The sequence below is a fragment of the Cyprinus carpio genome, chromosome A6 (assembly GCF_018340385.1).
Source record: "Cyprinus carpio isolate SPL01 chromosome A6, ASM1834038v1, whole genome shotgun sequence".
NCBI lineage: Eukaryota > Metazoa > Chordata > Actinopteri > Cypriniformes > Cyprinidae > Cyprinus > Cyprinus carpio.
Window position 1 is genome coordinate 22,528,532 of NC_056577.1, and position 25,165 is coordinate 22,553,696.

General features: G+C 35.4%; 1 protein-coding gene across 2 annotated transcripts in view; it reads right to left on the bottom strand.

The window, feature by feature from the left end:
• Positions 1 to 9,734: 9,734 nt before the first annotated feature.
• The window catches only part of LOC109080987 (BMP/retinoic acid-inducible neural-specific protein 3-like), a 30,503-nt gene continuing 15,072 nt past the window's right edge, over positions 9,735 to 25,165 (bottom strand). For both annotated transcript variants that reach the window (XM_042758470.1, XM_042758469.1), the window contains 6 exons: positions 24,147 to 24,337; positions 22,796 to 22,986; positions 18,317 to 18,422; positions 15,431 to 15,667; positions 13,551 to 13,773; positions 9,735 to 11,786 (listed from right to left, as the gene is read on the bottom strand). In XM_042758470.1, the coding sequence (XP_042614404.1) occupies positions 10,670 to 11,786; positions 13,551 to 13,773; positions 15,431 to 15,667; positions 18,317 to 18,422; positions 22,796 to 22,986; positions 24,147 to 24,337 (2,065 nt within the window). In that variant the 3' untranslated portion in view covers positions 9,735 to 10,669. The remainder of the gene's footprint in view (positions 11,787 to 13,550; positions 13,774 to 15,430; positions 15,668 to 18,316; positions 18,423 to 22,795; positions 22,987 to 24,146; positions 24,338 to 25,165) is intronic.

Below are 25,165 nucleotides of genomic sequence, written 5' to 3' on the forward strand. Positions count from 1 at the left end.
TTTTTTTTTTTTTTTTTTTTTCTCATCAAATCAATGTCATGCAGAGATACTCGTTGTTTAATTAACCAAAGTGAGTTAACCGGTAAGATCATACTGTATACAGTGAGGTTTGAGGATTCTGAAACACTGAAAACAAACAAATGTTGTGAATAAGAGTTTTTGATGCTGCACTATTTCTAGGTCACTAACCAAATAAGAATATTTGTGACATGGAGCTTGTTAACTTCTTTGTACCGGCATGAGATATTCTTGCTTTCACTGAAGTTCAGAATGCTCTGTAGATTCTCACATCATGCTGGGTAGCGTGTCTATTGGGTTTATACTGTATATAGAGTTTGCAGCTTGAGTGATGCTGTCATTAAAGCAAAAGAGGGACAAACCAAATACCAAGACATTCTGAAACGCATGTAAATTTTTCGGTTAGGTTAGGTTAGCATTTTATATATATATATATATATATATATATATATATATATATATATATATAAGGAGCATCAAAATAGAAAAGGAACATTTTCTCTCAGACTTTTTGGTTTGTTTAGGTAGGAAAGATAATGAGAAACACTAACGTCAGGAGAATGTCAGGAGAATGCACTCTCTTGCCAAGTAAGCCTCTAGATTTAATGTTGACATTCCCTAAATATACACGTACATGCAGTTTGAGAGTGTGAGTTGCTGATGACTCACCACATGGGAGCATTTTAACATTGTTAGCAGACCGCTGGCACCACTTTATAGCACCACTTATAAATTTAATGAAAGCTTTATACATTGCAACATTTGCAATGCATAAACATAGCAGAAATGTCAAAGGATTAAAACATTTAATTATGACCAATCTCATTATTTTTTCAGTAAAAAAAAAAAAATATATATATATATATATATATATATATATATATATATATATATATATATATATATATATATATATATATATATGTTTAGGTTCAGTCATTTTACTTTATTGGCAAAGAAAAGATTATTAGTCAGTTTTTGAAATTCCTTATTTTGTAACGGTTCTTGTGTTCTTTTTTTTTTGTTAAGTTAATATCTTTGGACAAGACATAGTTGTATTATTATTATTATTTTTATTATTATTATTATTATTATTAATAATATGGAATATTCATTAATTCATTAATTCAAAAAGACCAGTAGATGGCAACAAATGTCTTAGTAAGTCATTTTTTTAATTCATTCATTCATTCATTCATTCATTCGTTCATTCGTTCATTCGTTCGTTCATTCAATGAATGGGCCATTGAATCATTGGTTCATGTAATTCCTTCAGAATTCTTCTTGTTTAAAATGCATGTTCAGGAAATAATAGTATCATTCAGTTGTGATAATGGTAACAATCAGTGGCTTATTTATGCTTTAAATTAATAATTCTGAATAAAACTCCAGACATCGCAAACTAAGGTCCCAAACTTTACAAAAATTACCCACATTTGTGGATAAATTGTATAGTGTATTCTACCTTGGGATCAAACTCTTGGTTAACTCTTGTTTTTTTTTTTTTTTTTTTTTTTTTTTTTTTTTTTTACAGAAGTTTGCTTAATTTATTTGTGTTGGGTTAAATTTTAGTTGCCATTAACTGAAGCTTAACAGGAGATTTATGGTCCCTAGCATGCTTTGCACAGAACTGGATAAGGAGAGGAATTGTTAAAATTAGGTGTTATTTAATGCGATTTGAGCAAGATAAAATGGCAGGAAACCTTGTAGTGTTTTATTATTTTTGGCATTTGGGAGGTTATCATCATGCTAAAGAGTGCCAGTTGAGGTCTTTTACCCAATGAAATGTTAGTTTGTCAACCTGTTCACTTGGGTAGTCTTCTTTCCGTTTGCTCTCTTTCAGTTGTTTGTTTATTATTTATTGTTTTGTGAGTGTGTGCTACTTATAACTAATAGTGAACTAGTTAAGAAATGCTATATTTAGTGATTGGAGGAACAGATCTTTTTGATCCTTTAATCTGCAACCACTTGCTTCACAAAATGTGCTTGAACATCACAACAAAAACTCATTTGCTGAGATTACGTGACATGGCAATTTTAATTTATGCGTTGAACCAGTAATTTGAAAGGTTTTAAAGAGCCATGAAGCAGTCTAACATGAGAAATCACTGTGCACAATTGGAAAGTTTGAAAACAGCTTTGAATAAATTGTCCAGAAATAATGTCTTTCTCCTTGATAAATGTGTTCTCCTCTGGGGACTTTTGTGTGTGTTTGTGAACATGGAGTATGGATTGGTTTTTAGTCACACGGAAAAGAATAAAAACATTCATAATGTTAAATTAAACAAACAATGGTGTTTACAAACAAACAAACAATAAATAAATAAATAAAAAGCGGTGTTAAACATTTGACTGCATTTGTTAATACAATAACTTTGACAGTACTAATGCTAATATTACACTCCAAGTTTGATGAAACTGAGATTTATATCTCTGTTAAACATGCTCTGTTAATTGTTTGTTTAGTTTTGCATGTCAAAATAATTCATAGCCATCACGGTTGAGTCAGCATGGTTGATCTCTCAGCAGTAGTTGAATGTGATTGTTGGCATCTTTGAAACATCTGTAATATCAGTAATCTGAACAGTATTTTCACAAAATCTTTCAAAGGCCTTTTGGTTCATAATTTTCTTTTATAATCTTTTCTGTTTATACAGCATTAAATCATTTTTTCACAAAACATTATCCTTTACTTGATTTTAAATGCCCGTGAAGCAGCCCATAAAAAGCTGAATGTAAGACAATGTGCTTCTTGTATCATGTTGAGTATATCAATAAATGAACAAATATCTTTTTTGAAATGTCATTCAGCCTGTAGCCTGAATATCAGTGAAGTAAACAATAATGCGCTTTTTGTGCCAAAGCACCTGTGGTGTTATTATAAAATGATGTTACATTTGGGAACACAATCAGCTATCAATTTAGACCTTTTGTATTTCTTTCTGTGGTGAGTGCAAGTCACAGAAATTCAAGAAAATTCTGTTCTGTAATAGTATTTACTTGTCTATTCATTTGTAGTATTCACACAGACTCTGCTGATGTTCCACTGAATTTATAAAGCCATAAACATATTGTGTTTACGCATTTATTGTTCCAACCCACCATTAAAATATGCACAAATATAGTATGCTTGGTCGGACTAATGGGTTTGCTTTTTAAAGTCGATTTTCTTTCACAGCTCAACCAAAGTTATTAATTGAATCACATTTTTATACACTAATGCACATGCACAATGACAGAGAAGTCTCAAACAGGCACCCTGATAAAAAGACTTTTGTAGAATGTGTCTTTAGTCCTGTTAGGTCATAAACGAGTCTGACCACTAAAAATCCCAGATGAGTATTTGCTGTACAAGGGGATTATCTAATAAAAGATGCATTTAGAACCCAGCTAAGGGATCCACAAAAGCAATTTGTTGGCAATTTGAAATGAGGCATAAATTTGGGTCTTGTGAGCTGGGACTGATTGGGTCCTATTTGTTTCTGTCAGGTTGAACTTGTCTTATAATCATCTCCTCAGATACCAGAACAAGACACTGATATCAACACAATGGATCAGACATCAATCTCCTGTGCTTTTGTGCCCTCAAATTTGTCTGGCTCTGTGAGGTGAGATCATATCCATAGTGTCAGGAGAACTCAAATAAATGAAAATGCAAATACATGTGCAAGTGTTTCTATAAACGATTCAATGATCGCGCTTTACTGAAGTTGAAATGCAGATTCCTTTAAACCATGTTGGAAAAATCCATAAAGCAACTTGTTGAGTGCATTAATATATGTTAAGTAAAAGTAGTCTGCCTGGCTCTGTAGGTCATGCTTAATTTGTGAGGTAGTTGCATTCTGGGAACTGGAGGCACATTTTCGAATTCCTCTGACTCTTCATTACAGCAAAGCTCATCAAACAGTTCAGTTTGAAGCAGGTGTAGGCCTTCCCCTAAGGGAATGCTTCCACTTGTTGTGATCAAGAGGGATAATGTAGGACTACATAATCTTTCAGGAGTGGAACATTTTAGCTTTCTGTAGAGAAACTAGTAATGATGTAGTTGAAAGAAAAAAATGTGCAAGTTGGGATATATATATATATAATTTTTTTAATCTATTTTTAGCTGAAAGGGTGCCACGTATGTAGCAGGATTTTAATGTTGAAAGCGGGAAGGTTGTCAGAGTCACTTATTTCCTCAAGTCCAACAGACCACATGCAGCTTTTAGCACAGCAGTGTCCTCTTCCATTTTTTGAACATGTTTATGTTAGCCAGCAGAGTGCCCTGGATTTCCACAAGGGCTGTTTTTGGAAGGAATACATCTATTCAGTGAATATAAGATCGGTGACCTCTATAATTTATTTCCTTAACCTTTATGTGCTTATAAGCTTATACTTAGTTTTTCTCTGTCTTTGGATTCTTAAGAATGTCTTGTTTATTCACTTCAAGTATTTTGTATTTGATATTTGAATTAGACGTGTTTATCTATTTGAATCTTTGGTGTGTGAAAATGTAACACAGTAACACAACAAATGTAACAGATGTAGCTGGACAATATACTAGATAGATACTAATATTTTATAATAAATCAAATCTACTGTAAGTAGGAGTTTGTTGCTATTCCTAGAAGTTGACTAACCTTTAGCAGATATACACATTTAAGTCTAACTTCCAAACATACTTTCTGATTTCATGATTGTCATGGGGATATTTCAGCAACTCTTTCTTAAAGGGTTAGTTCACCCCAAAATGAAAATTATGTCATTAATTACTCACCCTCATGTCGTTCCATAGCCGTAAGACCTTCGTTCATCTTCGGAACACAAATTAAGATATTTTTGATGAAATCGTGGAGCTATCTGACCCTCCATAGACAGCAACGCAACTGAAATGTTCCCAGGTCCAGAAACATAGTAAATACATCGGAAAAACCGTCCATGTGACATCAGTGGCTCAACTTCAGTTTTGCGAAGCTACAAAAATAGTAATGCGAGTGAGCGACGGCCAGTGTGATTCACTGACATCATGTCAACAGATGAGGTTTATTAAAATTACACTGTTATGATAGTTTCCCTGGGATTTAGTTGCATGGCTGACTGTAGAGGGACAGAAAGCTCTTGGATTTCATAAAAAATTACTTCATCTATGTTCTAAAGATAAGCAAAGGTCTTACAGGTGTGGAACGACATGAAGGTGAGTAATTAACAACAGAATTTTCATTTCTGGGTGAATTATACCTTTAAGACTCCGGCTATGGATCCAACAGAATGTCATATGATTCACTAGCCAAAAACTGTGATAGGCTATTAGGCAGTACTATTAACACAGGTTAAGAAAAATATTGTATTATCTGAAAATAAAATTACCTACTTTGTTAATTATTTTAGTATTTTAAATACAACGTATTTAATGACAAATTACATTTGATTTTTTTTTTCAACAAAATACAAATGACAAAATACTCTTAAGTAATTAAATATGTATTTTAAATATATTTAATTAAAATACTGCCCATCTCTGTAAGTAGGTGGAGACAAGTGACTCTGTGAGTCATTTGAATAATTCACACAACTGATTCCTTCAAAATAGGAAATAAACAAGTGGCTGTTTTCATGAATGAGTCATTTGAATCATTTTCTTAACCAAGAAATGTTTACAAACGTTAATTTATTCAGAACTGAAACAACAGTCTAGTCTTGCTCAGAGATGTTTAAAGAATAGTTCACCCAAAGATGAAAATTTGCTGAAAATGTACTCACCCTTAGGCCATCCGAGATGTAGATGAGTTTGTTTCTTCATTGGAACAGATTTGGAGATTTAGCATCACATCACTTGCTCACCAATAGATCCTCTGCAGTGAAAGGGTGCCGCCAGAATTCACAAGTAAGCCACATGACTCCAGTCCATCAGTTCATGTTCTTTAAAGTGAAAAGCTGTGTGTTTTTTAAGAAACATATCCATCAGTAAGGCGTTTTAACTTTAAACCATCACTTTCATCTATTTTGGACTGTTTTTGCTTGTAAATAGTGCTTGAGCTGTGCATGTTTGTCTCCTGATTCAGACAAGACAAATTTTTTGAAGTGAAAAACATATTTATGCAGTTTTTCATTTCACAAGACGTTAATTAAAGAAGTTGTGTTGATTACTTGATTATTGTGATATTTTTTATCAGCCGTTTAAACTCATTTTGACTGCACACATTCACTGGAGAGGATCCATTGATGAGCAAGTGATGCAATGCTAAACTTGGATGGACTGAGGATGAGTAAATGGTTTAGCAAATTCTCTTTTTTTGCGATTCAATTGTAAATTCTAATTGGATGTAAAATTGTGATTGATTTGTGCTCATACAAACCACATCAAGTGGAAAGGACAGTGTGAGTAATAAATTGATGTTGATATGGTCCTGACCCTGGACAACAAAATGCCACTGGTTTGTGAGTCAGTGGTTCTTGAATGGCATTGATCTCCCTGCGGATCCCTTTGTTCTCTCAGGTAATAAAGCTGCACATTGATTTATTGGCAGTAGACAGCTACCTTTTGCCTGCCTCCTGTTCACTGCAGTATCTGGCCCTCCAGAAACCTACAGTGAAGTCCAAGATAAAGTTAGTGTCAAGTTAGCAATGCATCTTCATCATGAATCACAAGAACATTACAATGTTTACAATGAGGAGATCAAAGAGGCAACACGGCCACTATTGATCAAGCATTGGCACATTGCCTTAGAGTGCTTAGTGAATAAGGGTCTAACCTACTAAGTTGATGTATACTCTTTCTTTAATCTCTGTCTGTGCTGGTGAGTTTTCCATCTTCATCACAGGAGCTGTACAGTAAATATCATGCAATACTCAGTCTTTTCTTTTCCACAGCTCTTTCTGTACAATTACAGCAGAATGATAAATTGTTTGTCAGGCTGTGAGAAAGACCGATTCCCTATGTAATGTTTTGCCATTTCTTATTGTCATATTTGTCATTACAACACGTGTCAACTAATTTCAGCACAACTGACAAGCTCTCATTTTACAGGCTTTCGGTGCAATGCACATGGTGATTTGTGTATGCATTCTGGCAGTAACTGCTCCCTTGGTCATTTATGTTCACAGAATAATTGCTACAGCGTGGGGTGTTTCACATGTGAAAATGTTGCAGTAGCTGCAATGCGGATAGATGCTCGAAGAAGACATAAAAGTAGAGATCTTCCCTCTAACAAGCATATTTTTTCATGAAGCACAAATGTAGAGAACTTTTGGATTTTAAAGGTGTCTGTAATATTTTATGTGCAACGTCTCTTCAAACATGTACAGTTTCCTTTGACATACAATCCTTTGACATTTACATTAATGAAATCTGTGTAAATCGCAGGTAGATTTTTTACAGATGTAAAACAGCCTTGTTCAGAATATGCCTTGAATGAGAAGACACCAGCCTGGAAAAGCATTGTCAATTTACTTGCAATTCACAGTTTAAATGTTAATATCTCTCAGAAGAAAATGCTTTCTTTTTGATCTGGATATATATATATATATATATATATATATGTATATATATATATATTGCATCTTGAAACACTTTATTACACTGCAAAGATAATATGTAAACTTTGAAAGAGGATGTAGCTAAGAGTTAGGTAAGGCTCATTTTATTGTGCTAGTTCTAGGTAAAAGGTCCAAACACAGATTATGAAGGCGATTTACAGTTTTTTGTTGGCATTAACGTAATCTGTCATCGTGTTGATTTTAACTAATTAGCATTCACACTGTCTAAATTAATGTACTGTAATGCAAGAAAAAAAGTGAGAAATAGCTGAACTAGAAAAAAAAATTCTGACAAGCATGAACAGCAAAAATAAATAAATATATAAAGGGAAAAAAAAATCATTATATACTGAAGTGCACAAAATAAGTAAAGCAAAAGTGTATACTGTATTCACAAAGGCACACTGGATTCCACAATCTTTGCCCCATTTTGGCATCAATGTTACATTCCAATATAAGGCTCATTTGTAATCATATATATTTTATGGTTCAAAGAAACTGCTTTGTTCTGATGTAACAAGGTGTGTGACTATAATAAACCAATGTTCAAAAGAAAGATATGAAGAAAAGAAAAAAGAAAATATATATATATATAATATTTAATATATATATATATATATATATATATATACACACAAACCTGGAAATAAACAATGTTTACATTAATCCAGAATATCAAAAGAAAACATTCAGCCCAAAACATTTATGTGCCCCCCCACCCACACACACACACACACACACACACACACACATACATATACAGGTGCATCTCAATAAATTAGAATGTTGTGGAAAAGTTCACTTATTTCAGTAATTCAACTCAAATTTTGAAACTTATGTATTAAATAAAGTCAATGCACACAGACTGAAGTAGTTTAAGTCTTCGATTCCTTTAATCATGATGATTTTGGCTCACATTTAACAAAAACCCACCAATTTACTATCTCAACAAATTAGAATATGGTGACATGCTAATCAGCTAATCATCTCAAAACAACTGCAGAGGTTTCCTGAGCCTTCAGAATGGTCTCTCAGTTTGGTTCACTGGGTTACACAATCATAGGGAAGACTGCTGATCTGACAGTTGTCCAGAAGACAATCATTGACACCCTTCACAAGGAGGGTAAGCCACAAACATTCATTGCCAAAGAAGCTGGCTGTTCACAGAGTGCTGTATCCAAGCATGTTAACAGAAAGTTGAGTGGAAGGAAAAAGTGTGGAAGAAAAAGATGCACAACCAACCGAGAGAACTGCAGCCTTATGAGGATTTGAGTGAACTTCACAAGGAATGAACTGAACCTGGGGTCAAGGCATCAAGAGCCACCACACACAGACGTGTCAAGGAATTTGGCTACAGTTGTTAAGCCACTCCTGAACCACAGACAACGTCAGAGGTATCTTACCTGGGCTAAGGAGAAGAAGAACTGGACTGTTGCCCAGTGGTCCAAAGTCCTCTTTTCAGATGAGAGCAAGTTTTGTATTTCAATGGAAAACCAAAGTCCTAGAGTCTGGAGGAAGGGTGAAGAAGATCATCGCCCAAGTTGCTTGAAATCCAGTATTAAGTTTCCACAGTCTGTGATGATTTGGGGTGCAATGTCATCTGCTGGTGTTGGTCCATTGTGTTTTTTGAAAACCAAAGTCACTGCAACCGTTTACCGAGAAATTTTGGAGCACTTCATGCTTCCTTCTGCTGACCAGCTTTTTGAAGATGCTGATTTCATTTTCCAGCAGGATTTGGCACCTTCCCACACTGCAAAAAGCACCAAAAGTTGGTTAAATGACCATGGTGTTGGTGTGCTTGACTGGCCAGCAAATTCACCAAGCCCATAGAGAATCTATGGGGTATTGTCAAGAGGAAAATGAGAAACAAGAGACCAAAAAATGCAGATGAGCTGAAGGCCACTGTTAAAGAAACCTGGGCTTCCATACCACCTCAGCAGTGCCACAAACTGATCACCTCCATGCCACGCCGAATTGAGGCAGTAATTAAAGCAAAAGTAGCCCCTACCAAGTATTGAGTACATGTACAGAAAATGAACATACTTTCCAGAAGGCCAACAATTCACTAAAAATGTTTTTCTTTTTATTGGTCTTATGAAGTATCTGATTTGTTGAGATAGTGAATTGGTGGATTTTTGTTAAATGTGAGCCAAAATCATCACAATTAAAAGAACCAAAGACTTAAACTACTTCAGTCTGTGTGCATTGAATTTATTCATTTGAGTTAAATTACTGAAATAAATGAACTTTTCCACGACATTCTAATTTATTGATATGCACCTCATGAAAGGGGCTGGAGTACATTAAATGGTATACCATGTCTTTTGTTCAACTTTTTGATAAAAAATGGCTTAAAAGCCTAGAGTAACTGTGCCAGTGGGGTTCAGAATGGACATTAATACAGTGGACACATGTAAGTAATATCAGCATAGAAGTATGAGTAAATCGTAATACTCCAATGTACTGATAATGTACAAGACTTGATAATGTACAAAAAAAAAAAAAACTCTTCCAATGAAATGTAAATAAAAACAAATAAACATTAACCTAACAAGCATACAATACAATTGTCAATAAATGTTGTTCATCATTGTTTGTCAAAATCATATATCATGTTCAATGTATTTAATTCCTCATTAAGTTCACTCAGTTGCAAATATAAAATGTGTTTCATTTTCCAGTAAACTAAACTGTCACATACTGTAGCAATAAAAAAAGAAAAAAAAATGCTGATAAATAATGCAACCATTACTCCATTTACAACCATGATGTTTAATAACAACTTATCTACAAAATTGACTGACATCACTTTATTCTTTCCGAGGAAAGCACACTGTCACTGAAGCAAAAGCAAAAGCAAAAAAGCAAAAAAAAAAAAAAAAAAAAAAAAACATAAAAATTACAAACACTCCATATATTTTTTAAATCTCTTCTTTAAACTCAGTGCACTATACAATAAAAATAAGTCTGTTTTTGAGCAAGATGATCTACTAGTGAAAGCAAAGTCACAACAAAACTGTCACCAGTGTCCAAAAGTTTCTCTATCACTGAAAGTCATTGCAGCTTTGACTTTAACAGTCTATTCTGCATTTTTACAGTTGTTCTATTGCTGTCTGCTATGATGCTTTAGCCGTTAGCTACAGAGTTTAGTGGTCTCATAATCCAGAGAATTGGGGAGACGGGCATTAAAGGACTGGAGCGAGGCGTGAATGCGCACTACCTCATTAGCTGTCAGTTTGAGACGGTGCCGTAATAAGCAGGAGAACAGGTCCAGAGGTTGCTGGCCTGGTGGAGAGAGTCGGTTGACCCGGTCTCGGATCTCCAGCAGCTGGAGCAAGGCTGAGTCCTGCGAGCCCTGCGTGTACGGATAGTCCAGCTGCAGGATCAAGTCCCGGATTGCTTCCGGGTCGAAATGCATACTGTAACCGAACACTTGAATGCTGTTAATCTTCATATAACCCAGATTTCTAGTAGGGTCAGCCATTTCCAATGGCTCCAGGTAAACACTGTCATTGGCCCCGGTGCCTGGAGTTTTGATGCGGCTCCTCAGGTAAATGTGGATGGTCTCAAAGAAGGTCTTCCACTTGTTGCCCAAAGTCAAGGTCCAGTTAAAGCATTCTAATGGAAGGTCCAGCTTAGCAGACTTCCAGTCTGGGAAATTGTTCTCGTTCACAGGAATTAACCAGCTTTCTGAGTGGCTCCCTCCGAAGGGATTGATGAAGAGCGTGAGTGCAGGTTCCAGAGTGCTGTTTTTAGTAAGGCAAATTTGAAGGGAGACGCCTAAGAGCATATGGACCAGGTTGGATTTATATTTGTTACTCTTTAGCGTAAGCAGCATCCTCTTCCTCCATGAAGGATCAAACCAGCTATTCAAACGCATGTCATTGCTGATGAAGATAGCATGGACCTCTAAGCGTCGATCGGCTCTCTGTAGGAGGTAGCGTAGCTCCAGATCTTGAAGATCAGTCTCAAAGCCCAGGTAGTTCTCGTTGGAATCTGCCACCATTGGTCGACAGGTCCCTTGACTTAACATGAAGCCGACGTTGCAACTTCCGCAGCGAGTGTGGTTGTCGCTGGCACAAGCCACACAGGCTGCACCATCACCCACAAAGCATGGTGTGGGTACCTGGCAGTAACTATGGTCATATGCACAAATGCAGGTATGCAGCTCTTCTGAGAAGGATCCTAGCTGGTTGTTCTCTGAGCAGTATAATAAAGACTGGAAGTAATTCAGCCAGTACGACTGTGGCCTATATTGTAGAAAAGATAAGATAAATATTAATATCAGTTAGACTGCCTAAACAATGACTGCTGAGATTAAATTGGCATGTATCTAAAGTCGGTACAGCGACAGATGGCAAGATTAAAACTAGCACAAACATATAATTCTGTTGCACAAAGAGTCAACTAAAAAGTACAAAAAAGTACAGGCATATATTGTTCCTTTCTATAAATGTTTAAAATGTGTGAAAACTGCCTCTTAGCATCTTTCTCTAACAGCAATTGCTTCATGTTTTATTTTAGCAAACTGATAAATGTTCCGATACCAAAAGAGATTTAAAGGTGTTGTATGTAGGATTGACACCGAGTGGTTGAACTAGGTATTGCAGTCCAAATTAAAAATATTGGAGAGGGGTTTTTTTTTCACCTGGCCCCTCCTCTTCAGACTTGACGTACACGCAGGTTGCCAGATTGACGACACCAACAAGAACGAGCGCACATGACAATGAATAAAATGAAATACACTGTTTTTTTCCCCCAACTGGCAACCCGGGGTGCCAAAATACAATTGGGTAAACTGCCAGTTTGCGGGGTTTCACAAACCAAAACAACGATAGACATTCTGGTCCAGAACGCACATTTTCAAAGAAAAATATCTGATTGTAGCAATGTTTTTCAGATAAACAAGTATGTTAACTTAGCATGTTTTTTTTTTTTTTTGTTTTGTTTTTTAAATATCTGCAAACATAATATGGTATTCTTATGCTTTAGTAGAGTCAAAAACTTACATACAGCACCTTTAAAAGTATGAACTTGAATAATAATAATAATAAATCAATAAAACCGCTGGTTGTCATCTGGTGGGTTGTGAAAAATAATTAGGGCTGTGAAAAATAATATGCTGATTTCTCTGATTAATATAGACTGTGACATGTTAAACATATAATTAATGCAATTTAATGCAGCATCCATTTTTTTCCCATTTCCTGTGCATTATGTGCTCACATTTACTCTAAAAACATTTATTTATACCTCATTTATAGTTGATTTTACATTAATTGGGATATTCAATGTATAAATCGCACATTTATCATTTATATATGCATTTTTTTGTGTGATCTGTGATTTTTTTTCACTGAATTAATAAACATTTTATTTTATTTTAATCATATAATTGTTTATATAGGATAATACAATAATTTGGTTTACCAACTAAAAGGAAGAGGAAAAAAAATCCTTTATCTGTTGCTGTTGATAGCAAATGCTGTAAATAAGGCAAATTAGAGGGATGAAGACATAGATAGGTTGCCCTCAAACTTCTGCAAGGAAAATAAAAATATCCATTGTAAAACAAAATATGATACAGATGAAAGTTCACTCACATGTTGTTTTAAAATGTTTCATTTTAAGGGAGTTTTTATTTACTTTTGTACAATAAACTTTGTTGGTGCTTGGTAGCCAATGTAAAATCTAGGGCCTGAAGCAAAACCAGTTGAGAACCACTATACCAACTTTAGTCTTATTGATTGTGGGTAAACACAAAGTTGTCTCCCTGGAGACAAGAACACTAGTGCTCCCTTTCACTCTGAAGCAAGCTGACAAACACTCCTCTTGGCAGCCCATGGAGTCTGAAATGCGGGCCACTCATGAACACAAGCAATAATGATGATAAACACTATATGAAGAGTTTCCTCTCTGGATACAGTAATTGGGGGCATTATTCCATTTCAGAATTAAGTATCAGTGTATTTATCAACACAACAATGAGGAGATAATGAGTCTGTTGTGCTCACCTTTCACGCGGTAAGTTGATGTGGGGCTGCTTTTGGCACCTCTTGCTGAGGCTGAAGAGCTTGTAAACCACTCGCTGAGCTCGCTTGAAGAGACTTTTCATGCTGCTTTCCAGCTGCTCATAGCGTCGCTGAAATACACCATCCAGCGACCACAAATGTTGGATCATTGAGGAGTTGAGGAAGAAATTCTGTGGCAGCCTCATCAGAAATGTTTTGAACTCATCTGTAGAAGAAAGAATACGTTCTCTCAGATATAGGAGTGTTGTCATGTAAACCTGACTGAACAGTGGGTAAATGCCTGAATGCACTGCCTTTATACTTCACTCTCCTTGACAATAAGAAGGAATCATTTCACTCAAGAGACTTTTTTTTTTTTCTCTCAAGCAGTTCCTACAGAGCACTTCATTTTAGCTGATGGGACAGAGCACTGAATGCCTTTGATGCTCCTAACAGAAGCTGGATGATACCCGAGAGAGTATGTATATCTGACACTTCCTGATAGCTCTAATAACATAAACTTTGAAAGTAATTGAACTCTGGGATATTTTGGGAAGGGGGGAAAAGGATGACTGTGGAAGAAAAATAAATAAATCCATGCTTTAATGGTAACTGTGGGTGACCTCGACAGGCAGTAATACAGTACCTAAACATTAAGCTAAGTGCTCTCATTCATATGCTTGATGAAATATGCTGGATGGGCAGTAAAGCATTTTATGGGTGATTAATTCTGCTCAACATACTGTAAGGCAATATGTTGAGCAGGATCTTTTTTTTTTTTTTTTGTCTCTGAAGGACATTGTTTGGGGAATGCCATGATTCACTGAAAGGTGTTCATATTTATTCCGACGATTGACCAGTACATTGACAAAGTACATTAGACAAAAGTATATTAGACAAGACACCACAGGTCAACAGACTAAAAATATGAACTAATAGTTATTGTCATAATTCCCAAGTTGATTAATCACAGTACACGTTTTCAGAAATGTTACATTTAAATATGCAAATCATGGAATATCTTATTAAATATGGACTAATTTGCATCGATTTCTACAACAGAAATTTGAAAAATCTGATAAAACCAGGTTCAAAATTCTTGTTTAATTTTTGTTGACATGTTAAAGTTAAAGGTTCTTACAGAGGGGATTTTGGAAATAATTTTTTATCACTACATGAATCTGAAAATACTGACAACAACCGTATTTATAGGAATAAAATATTTTATAAATAATGTGAATGAAGATATATGAACAATCCTTCTGTAAAAACTATTGAAATATAAATAGGAGTTAAACTAAAGTTTAATTAAAGCTGGGTGTAAGTACTGAAGCGGAGGTTTCTGGCTCAGTGAAAAATAAATTAATTAATAAAAATAATAATAATAATAATAATAATAATAATAATAATAATAATTTTGAGAAAATGGCCTTAAAAGATATGTACTGTAAATCAAATCTGCAGTTGCAAATAGATAAGATTTAATAAAATAAGCACTTAAATGTGTATTTTGGATGTTTTCTTGCCACTAGTCCGGAAAAAATAAAAGATTTGTTTTTTTGTTTTAGTAGCATGATATCTTGTAATATTGTATTGTTGGTTAGTAAGTTGGTTTTGTGTTTTTTGTTGTTTTGTTAGTTGATTTAAGTTTTAGAGTTTAATTATTTAAGTTTGCCCATCTTCAGCAATGAATGAACAGTATTAAATACAAAACTACATAACTTTCTAAACTACTATAATAACTAATAATAATTATACAACAATATTCCAAAATAGGCTATAAATTAATGGTGATTGAGATGTTTCCTTATAAGGGTACATGAATAATAAAAAGTAAAAGTGTTTTTACATGATTGGAAACATGATTGAATTCAGTCTCCTACCTGAATCTTCAAACTCTTTGTAGGTAAGAGCCCATGATTCAGAGATTCGCAAAAGGCTTTCCTCCATGGCCTGAATATCCATGTAGGGGCAGTTGCATTCTGGGAACTTAGGGTCACATTTGCACCAGCAGTCATTGTCTCGACAGACAAAAGTTCCCTCTCCATTGCAGGCAATGTAACTAAGAGCTGCTTGGACGAAAGTGTCTCTGAGATAATCTGGCAAAATGACCTGCAAGCCTAGTTACAGAGAAAAGAAAGATTGCTATAAGAATACTGGGTTACCTGAATAAAATGTCATGTGGTAAAAAAGTGCACACATATGTGACATGCGTTGTCTGCAGTTATCATATTTTCTGTTCAACAAATAACAATGAAGCACATGCTAAAACTACTTAACAAGTGCTTTTGCCGTTACAGCGAGTTTTGACTCCAAAACCTACTGAGTATACATACTGTACACAATAATCAAAACAGAGTTATGATCAAACTTAATGATTTATCCTCTGATAGATTTGACTCAACTATGCTTAGAAATGCAAAGACAAAGGAATGTGCAAACTGATATTAAATCAGTTTAACTTCAAACATAAAAAGCTGAAGCCATTTTACTGCATTTCCTAACTGAATTTTTATTTTAGACTATATATTAATAATCAAGTAGCATGGTTTCTACAAAAATATTAAGCAGTACAATTGTTTTCAATATTGAGGATCATAACAAATGTTTCTTTAGCACCATATCTGTATATTAGAATGATTTCTGAAGCATCATGTGACACTGAAGACTGTAGTAATGGCTGCTGAAAAGTTAGCTTTGCCATCAAAGGAGTCAATTATACTGTATATTTAAACATATTAAACTAAAAAACAGTTATTAAATAATATTTTACAATATCACTGTTTTTAATGTATTTTTAATCAAATAAATGATGCCTTGCTGAGCACAAGAAACTATTTAAAAACATTTATAAACATACCGACCCAAATCTTACATTTCAGTATTGAATTCATAATTTTATAATCTGCATTTCACTTAAATCATCTGCCATCTTAGATTTAAAGTTATCACTGAGTTTATTTCTGATATTGCCTTTCACACAAGCCATCTACTGAAGCCACATTATTAAGCTGCCAACCTCTTGGAACAGCCATCATCTCAAGAACGTGACTACAATGCCTTAAAATGCTCCTTCGACCAGAGCTCTTTGCTTTTGGAAAAGAGCCTTTTGTGTTTCACATAAAAATTGAATAAAAAATGGCCATCACACACTGTAAAAAAAAAAAAAAAAAAAAAAAAAAAAAATCTGTAAAATTTACGGTAAAAAAACGGCAGCTGTGGTTGCCGGAATTCTACCGTAAAAAAAAAAAAATATATTACTTTAAATTTACAGTTAAATACCGTAATTCCATTAACTGATATAATGTTAATATACCAACCTATTGAAGCACTGAAATCTGTTTTGCACATTTGTAATACACTGATAATCACCAAAAGCAGATGGCGATGAGGACGTAACGTGATGAACCAAAGCAGTTTTTAAATAATAATATACATAGGTGCACAGAGCCATTCACACAAGCACTAAACACCATTATGGTGAGACTCATTAAACTGAAATATGCAATAAACATTAATTTAACAACATTATAAGTAACATACAACCCTAATAAACATAACAGATAAGAAAAAAAATAAGAAGAAAGAGTTATTTCAAAGAAAAAAACATCAAATTCAAACAATATTTGAAATGCAACGCAGAGAATTCTGGGAACGTCAGTTTACGTTTTTTCCCTGTAAATTTTACAGGAAATTACCGTTAACCATTTAACAGGCTTGTACTGTAGCATTTTCACAGTTTTTTTACCGTTAAAATCACAGTAATTTTTTACAGTGTATGGCTGTGTGATTAACCGAAATCGAATCGAAATTGCGATTTGAGACCTTGCGATTTGCTAATCGCAAAAGCCTGAGATGTTCCAGAGCATATGCATGACTGCCAGTCTTGAGTGGCAGTCTTACTAACCAACAGAGTGAGTGCACCGCCGTTCTACCCAATCAGCTCTGCTCTAGCCAACTGCGTAAACGCCCACCATTAAAAAAACAAACAAACAAACAAACAGAGAGTGGGAGAGAGACAGAGTGGGATTATGGCATCTACAGGGTAAGATCAATAGTTAGGCAAATTAAAACTAAAGAAAAACGTTATGTAACTTAAGCTTCGAAACGACAGACAACGACAAAAAAAAAAGGTAATTTGCAAGAGCTGCGTCACAATGCATATCAAGAGCTCCCTTATCAGTTCTGTTTTCAGTAACGTTAGTGGAGAATAAAAGATACATTCTTAGATGGTTTGTTAGTACATGAACGTTATTTTACACATTTTATCTCCCCAACAGATTAATTTTATTAAGTTTATAATGCATGTTTGCTATTCCCATTTCAGAATAGCGCTCCTAAACCCCTCCCAAAACGAAATTGAAAATTTTATGGATTTCAGGGTAATGATGGGAATTGTATTGGTTTTAATGTAAACTATAATGGTGTCTATTTGATGGATTCTATTGGTGGGATGTAATCTGGCAGATGGTAACCAATAGAACAACAGTAATTCCTATTGGAATAATGCCAAAAACAAAAAGGAATTTTGTAATGGTTCCGTGTTTTTTTTTTTTTTTTTTTTTTTTTTTTCAGCAGGGTAATAATACTCATACTGAGCTGCACATTATTAACAATATTGAGCTGAAGCTTGACTTTGCAAATTTAAAATCGCAAATCAAATCGCAATATCTGTCAAAAAAATCGCAATTAGATATTTTCCCCATATCGCACAGCCCTACATCACAGTGTTAAAAATTTACATACTAGATTTAAACAACATTTTATACCTTGCAAATGGACTTTGTTCTCGGGACTCTGAACCAGCACAGAACTGACCGAATCAAGGTTGTCATAGTTACTGCAGCCGAGAGGGCCAGTCCTTGTTTCAGTTACCTGGGAAACAAAATTCAGACGACAAAATTATTAGTTTCACCATACGGTTACTGTACCATAGTATTTTACATGGAAAACAGCGTGTAACAAACTCTTTTCCCATGTTTTCCTTGTTAAAAGGGATAATAAGCAGCCTGGCTGTGAACAGATGCGTTATAAGAACTTCCTGTGCTTGGTGTGAGTCACTTGTCCCAGACATGGTGCTAATGTGCATGCGGTGGAGGTCCTTTCACAGATAATCATTTACTGTTCTTCTCATCTTATTGAAAGAGCCGAGCAGGCTGTTGAACAATGTTTTTTTTTTTTTTTCTTCTGCTCCATTATGAAATGTATTTAATTGATTAGCTTCCGTATTCTTTCACACCCACAAAGAAAACAGAAGTCCATTTCTCTCTACAATGTAGAATGTTGTCTAACCTTAGCAGAGAGTACTTAATGATGGTCAGACTCTGTGTAGCCATATTGATTCAGGCATCTCAATTGACCTTTACTGCAAGCTAGCCACACTATTATCCGCATTTGCAATCAGAGATCACACTTGATTTTTTCCTTCACTTTTGTCTAGTCACCCTTCTCGCCTCATGACACGGAGAAGCACGCATAATTGATTCACACTTTTCTCTCTTATGGTGCCAGTGAACCTTCATCAATTCAGTGATCTCTTTCGATTCATCCTGTCAGACAATATCTTTTCCAGGCTGACAGTTAGATAAGGTAAGACAAGGTTGTCTTCTGCCACTCCATCACAAACCCACTGAAGAGTCCAGCATTGGTAACAGGGAACACTGCAACATGAAGATTTGCACTATATGGGTGTTTGCGTTTCTCTTTTTCTTTTTCTTTTTCTTTTTCTTTTTAGTCTTGACCTTAAATTTTGCAGTTAACATTTTGCTATTTCTACAAATATACACTAAGTTTAAAATGTTTTTTCTTGTTTTGTTGTTGTTATCCTGTATAAAATCCTTTTATTCAGCAGGGACACATTAAATCAGTCAGTTTTATTTGAAATAAATGCTGTTTTTTAGAGCTTTCTATTCATCAAAGAATCCCGAACGAAAATGTATCACGTTTTCCACAAAAATATTATACTGTATAGCGCAGCTGTTCAATTGTGATAATAATAAGAAATGTTTCTTTAGCACCAGATCTGTATATTAGAATAATTTCCAAATGATCATGTGATACTAAAGACTGGAGTAAAAGCTGCTGAAAAAGGAATAAATAGCATTTTAAAATATACTAAACTAGAAAGCAGCTATTTAAAATTGTACAAATGTTTTACAGTGTTACTGTTTTTAATTGTATTTTTGGATCAAATAAATGTAACCTTGGTAAGCATAATAATTTTACCAACCCAGACGTTTTGAACGATAGTGTTTTTTTTTCTTTCTCACGATGCAATTTTAAGCAAGCAAATAAATAAATAAATAAGCAAACAAGCAAGCAAGTGTGTGGAAATAAATGTATAGACAATTAGTTTTCCATCCTGACCCATCCCTAGTTACCACAGAACATATGGCCTGAATCCCTGGCTTGAGCAAAAGCTTGAACTGCAGTAAAACACTAAGCTTAGCTCAGCAGCAATTGATTTTTTTTTTTTATAACGACCATACCTGATGCAATCAGATGATACATTTATATGCTTTATTATTTAATACACCATATGATGTGCCATATGGTAAATGGCTACTGACTGATGAAAAAGTGGAGCATGATATTAGATTTCCTTTACAGACAACAGCTGTTATTCAAAGCAAATACTTTGCATGTCACAAAATACCTTGTAATTGCAAATTATAGGCCACCTGGACTTGTGTGATCCTCTGATGTTCGGGCTTAATGGGAAACATCAACAGTCTGCTGTTGATTCTCACTCTGCATAGTGAGCAGCTTTTATGGATCAGTCAAATATCTCAATTATAGCCTGAAAACAATATTCTGTCAGGAGATATTAGCCATGGAATTTGGAAGGTTTTCTCCAATTTCACAGCTGGACAAATACCTCAGCTTCAGCATTTCTTTTTGAAAGAACCATTAGACAAGTCTACACATCCAGATTTTTCATGGATGGTCTCGCACAGCCAGAGTTTTGGCCTGCAGCAAAATTTTGGTCCTCAGTGCAGTTTACTTTGGTTATGTACAGCTCACTAAGTCAGGAAGAGATCACATAACCGAATGACCAATATGCTGTGTTCAAACAAACAAAAGCAGACCAGAAAAATGTATCAAAATAGTGATGCGGGGGTCTCAAAGAACAGGACAGAATAAGGCATGTCAGCTGAGACTAGCATGGAGGGTTTTGCCTGAAAAATGTCACTTATAACAGAACACAACAGTCAGTTCTCTGCAAAAGAGTTGGCGTTGTCTCCCTGTGGTTACAATTTTGACGCGGTGTGTGTTTCCAAAGGTATTGTGGCTGTAAATTCAATTCTGGCCTAGCTTAGAGCTGATCAGGTATGAAGAAATTGTCAAATCATGAGTAAAATGATCCCCACCGATTGCAGAATTGCTTGGGTTTTCACGCATTAGACAAACAACCTGAGCAGAACCACAAAGGAGGGATGAAGCCCGACTTTATAAAGAGCTTCGCTCCAGTGTTTTCCTCTCACAGTCCCAGCACACCAACACACTATTAGGCTTTTCCTATGAAAGGAAATAGCTAAATTTCCCCTCCATGGTGCCCAGTGGGGGGAGCTAGAAACCTCATTCTGTACTCCAGCTCTTTTTTAATCTGGAATTCATATGGAGGAACGTTTGCCTCAGCCTGTCCCGTGAAATGTAGACATGGGTCAGCGGCCTGTGGAAATGATGCGTGTGTCAGAGGCCCCTGCTGCTTCTGCGATTCATTCTCTTGCGCTGTTGGAGCTGCACTGTCCTGCCTGGCAGGCTGTTTCCGTCACTCACAGGCGCTTTTGCTTTTCTCACCAGCAATAGACAAACACAGCCTTGACACCTGAGGTCTGCCCTCCCAACTGTAATAAAACCATCTAAGCACTGCAGAAGTTGTGTGCCGAGGGAAAGCACTGTTGTATATAATGGGATGGGGAGGGATCATCAAAGTGTGGACTGGAATATATGTCAAACTGTGTGCTGCTGTGACAGAGTAAATGTCTGTTTGGGGGATTTCTACAGCTTTGTGTGACCAATTTTAATGGCTTTCAGCAAAAGTGTAACAGCTACTTCAAATAGTGCATTGACTGAATCCCTAATTGTGACAAATATGAAGCACAAAGCGTTTTGGCTATTAAAATTAGTTTTAGTGGAAAAAGGGCAATATGACTATTTGGACAATGCATTAATAATGTAATTTGGCTAGGTATTAAATTAAACGTATATGTGACCCTGGACCACAAAACCAGTCATAATGGTCAATTTTTTCAAAATTGTGATTTATACATGATCTGAAAGTTAAATAAATAAGCTTTCCATTGATGTATGGTTTGTTAGGATAGGACAATATTTGGACGAGATACAACTATTTGAAAACCTGGAATCTGAGGGTGCAAAAAAAAAAAAAATAATCTAAATATTGAGAAAATCGCCTTTAAAGTTGTCCAAATGAAGCTCTTAGCAATGCATATTACTAATAAAAAAAAAATAAGTTTTAATATATTTACAGTAGGAAATTTAAAAAAATATCTTAATGGAACATGATCTTTACTTAATATCCTAATGGTTTTTGGCATAAAAGAAAAATGGATAATTTTGACCCATACAATTTTTTAATAGTAAAACTATGGTTGGTTGTGTCATGAGTATTTGCAGTGCATTTCTGTATTTGGTCGCATTGTGCATATTTGCAGTGCATTTCTGTTTTTCATCACATTGTGAGTATTTGTGGCGAGTGTGTTTTTTGTCTGACGTTTTCTTCATTTGCTGGTGTTTTTTATATTTGCATGTATTTTGTTTCATTTGCAGTGTGTTGAGCTCTCTCGGCCACCATACATTAGGCTGTCAAGATGCAAAACAGCAAGATTGTGGAGATACACCATGTTTTTGTTGCTGTTTGATTTTTGATACTTCCCCAAAATTAAGTTTATATATATATATATATATATATATATATATATATATATAAATATATATAAACAACCCCATTTTTTAATTACTCAGCATAACAGGCCATTCATAAATCTCATTCCTGAACAACATGTACAACCAGAGCATATGTATCTGTGAATGGATATTTCATATGTATCGGTGAATGTATATCTCTAGATACCCACTCACAGCATATGGCACTTTTCATTGCAGGATCATGGCAACAGATAGTGAAAAAAAAAAAAAAATAATCACTTTGTTATACTGCACATGATTATTCTTGAGGAGTTGAAAGGAGGAAGCTGTGGTCTCTGACTTGACTAATGACATACCTTGATGGCAGTGGAAGCAATTTGAATGTGATGTAGCTTTCGTAGAGTACTCTCCCTGTCTATGAAATAGGAGGCAGCCAGCTGGTGCAGGGCCTCCAGAGTCACAGCCGTGCTGTTACTGGTGTAGTCGCTCGCCTCTGCTTTCTTACTCAACTTCCTCTTGTCCACAAATATAGTCAGAGCCTCCTCTCCTAGCAGAAACAGAAGAGACCTTGCTTATTGATGTAGAAATGTTTTTACAGTAAGAATTGATGTATTCTGTGCACCTGCAGAATGTATTAAGGATTCTGATGCAAGCAGTTTTATATAAGCTGACTGATAACTATTACAGTAAAAAATACAGATTTTCTGATCAACCATGATCATCATTTAAACAATCTTTTATTATTTCATTATGTTGATTCTTAGGATTCCAAGATATATATATTTGTTCCCTGACTATTTTTGGTGGCTGTGTAATGTTATTTTTTATCTGTGATAGAAATGTGAGTTTGCTGTACTGAATGTCTGTACCGAATGTAATGCAAAATTTGAACAAACAAATTACTCTCAGTAAAGCAAAAACATACAAACATATCACCCAGTGTAGTCTGATTCCCAAAACAAATTACTCTAATCAGCTGGTAATTTTAATGAATAGTTCAAAAAGACTAAACTAAACCCTGACCTTCACAATTTACAGCATTAGCAGATAATGTTAGCAGAATCAACAGTATAACTATTATAAATAACCTGAAATCGAATCAAGAGCTTGTAAAGCAGAACTTAATCAGGAAATATGTATCAATATCCAACCTTATCAGGTAAAGCAGATCAGTGTGACTTTACAGTTTATGCTTATACTGTAAATGCTCTGTAAGCATGTGGCAGTTTGTATTTCAGGCAGGTCTTTGCAAAGCCAAGACTTGCATCTCCATTTTCATGCTCTAACCTTATACAATATTGCTTGTTTTCCAAAGCGGTGAAGGCCACATCAGTTGTGTAAAGCCAATACTTTTGCATTATGTGAAGTAACTTGCAAGCACAGGCTGCTCCGACTTTAAGAACTGAGCGAAATAATGCTTGTGGATTTCTGAACAGTAACCCATTTTGGACATGTTGCCATCTGTTTATACCTGCCTCTCCCTTACAACCACACAGTGGAACAAGTAATACATTATGCGGCAAAGCATGTCTTAAGTGATTTTCCTTGGCTTGATAGATTGGAAATTGAGATGTAAATATGCACGAGATCTATCTGTATTTCTACTGCATGAACAACACAAGTTGGTTTCCAAGTTCACACACAGTAGGTATTATGACCTTTGCACAAACCACCATGAGGATGTTTCACTGGAATATGTTTTTCTACCTCCTAGTGTAGCTGACAGTAGAAAATGGGTCCCATATTTCTTGATCAGGTTGTCCGTAATTAGCTGGGCAGTGGGCCTTCGTCCCAGGAGTCGAATGTTCCTTATAATTTCCGGGGTGAGAGGCAAAGGGGAGTTCAGGAAATCCCGTCGCTCTACAGCCAAGTTATTCACTTTCCACCGGCCAAATTCCCTGCATGAGAAAAAACAGAAACAGTAAACAGGCCTGTCCCTAATGATCTGTTTTCATTAACATTTCTCAACTGTTTTGGACATGATAGAAGGAGGCCTGCGGGGCAACCAATGCTCCTGCCAAGCTACATCTCTAGCCTCAGGTTCTCAGAGTATGTTTCATTTGGGGGATGAATACCATGGATAGGGAGCCGTCTCAGAATGTGCAGCTGACAGGTGCTATGCTCAATAAACACTTCGTGACAGAAATCTGCCCTGACAGAAAGACTCATAGAAGTCTGCCCTGTGGTGACAACCAATACCTTTCATAAAAGTGGGGAGTAGAAAGAAAGCTAAATTAAAAAAAAAAAAAAATACCACCACAAAGCCCTGAAATCCTTCAAGGGTAAAACAGAGAAACAATGCTCCAGGCTTTGGTGACTCATGCATTTTTGCAATTTTTGCTCCTCCTAGGCTTCCTCCACAGCACCACATGACATATAGTTGACAATATATCATACATATGAGAAATTAAATGTTTCTTAATCTATAGGAATTATATTTATATGAGTCAATCAGATACAAATTAACTGCTGACATATGAAAGTCTAAATGCACTCTCAGACAAAAGGTACAAAACTGTCACTGGACCAGTTCCCTACTTATATGTACAATTTAGGTGCTATTTTTAGGGTGTGTTTACACTTCTATCAGGGGGTACACCGAAATAAAAATTCCAGGCCGAAAAAAAATTCTGGATGCACTTGGCCTAAAACCGATATAGAAAATGCTTTGTAATAATTATTTATTGTTTTATTATATAATTTAAAGTAATTTTGTAAGGCTTTTT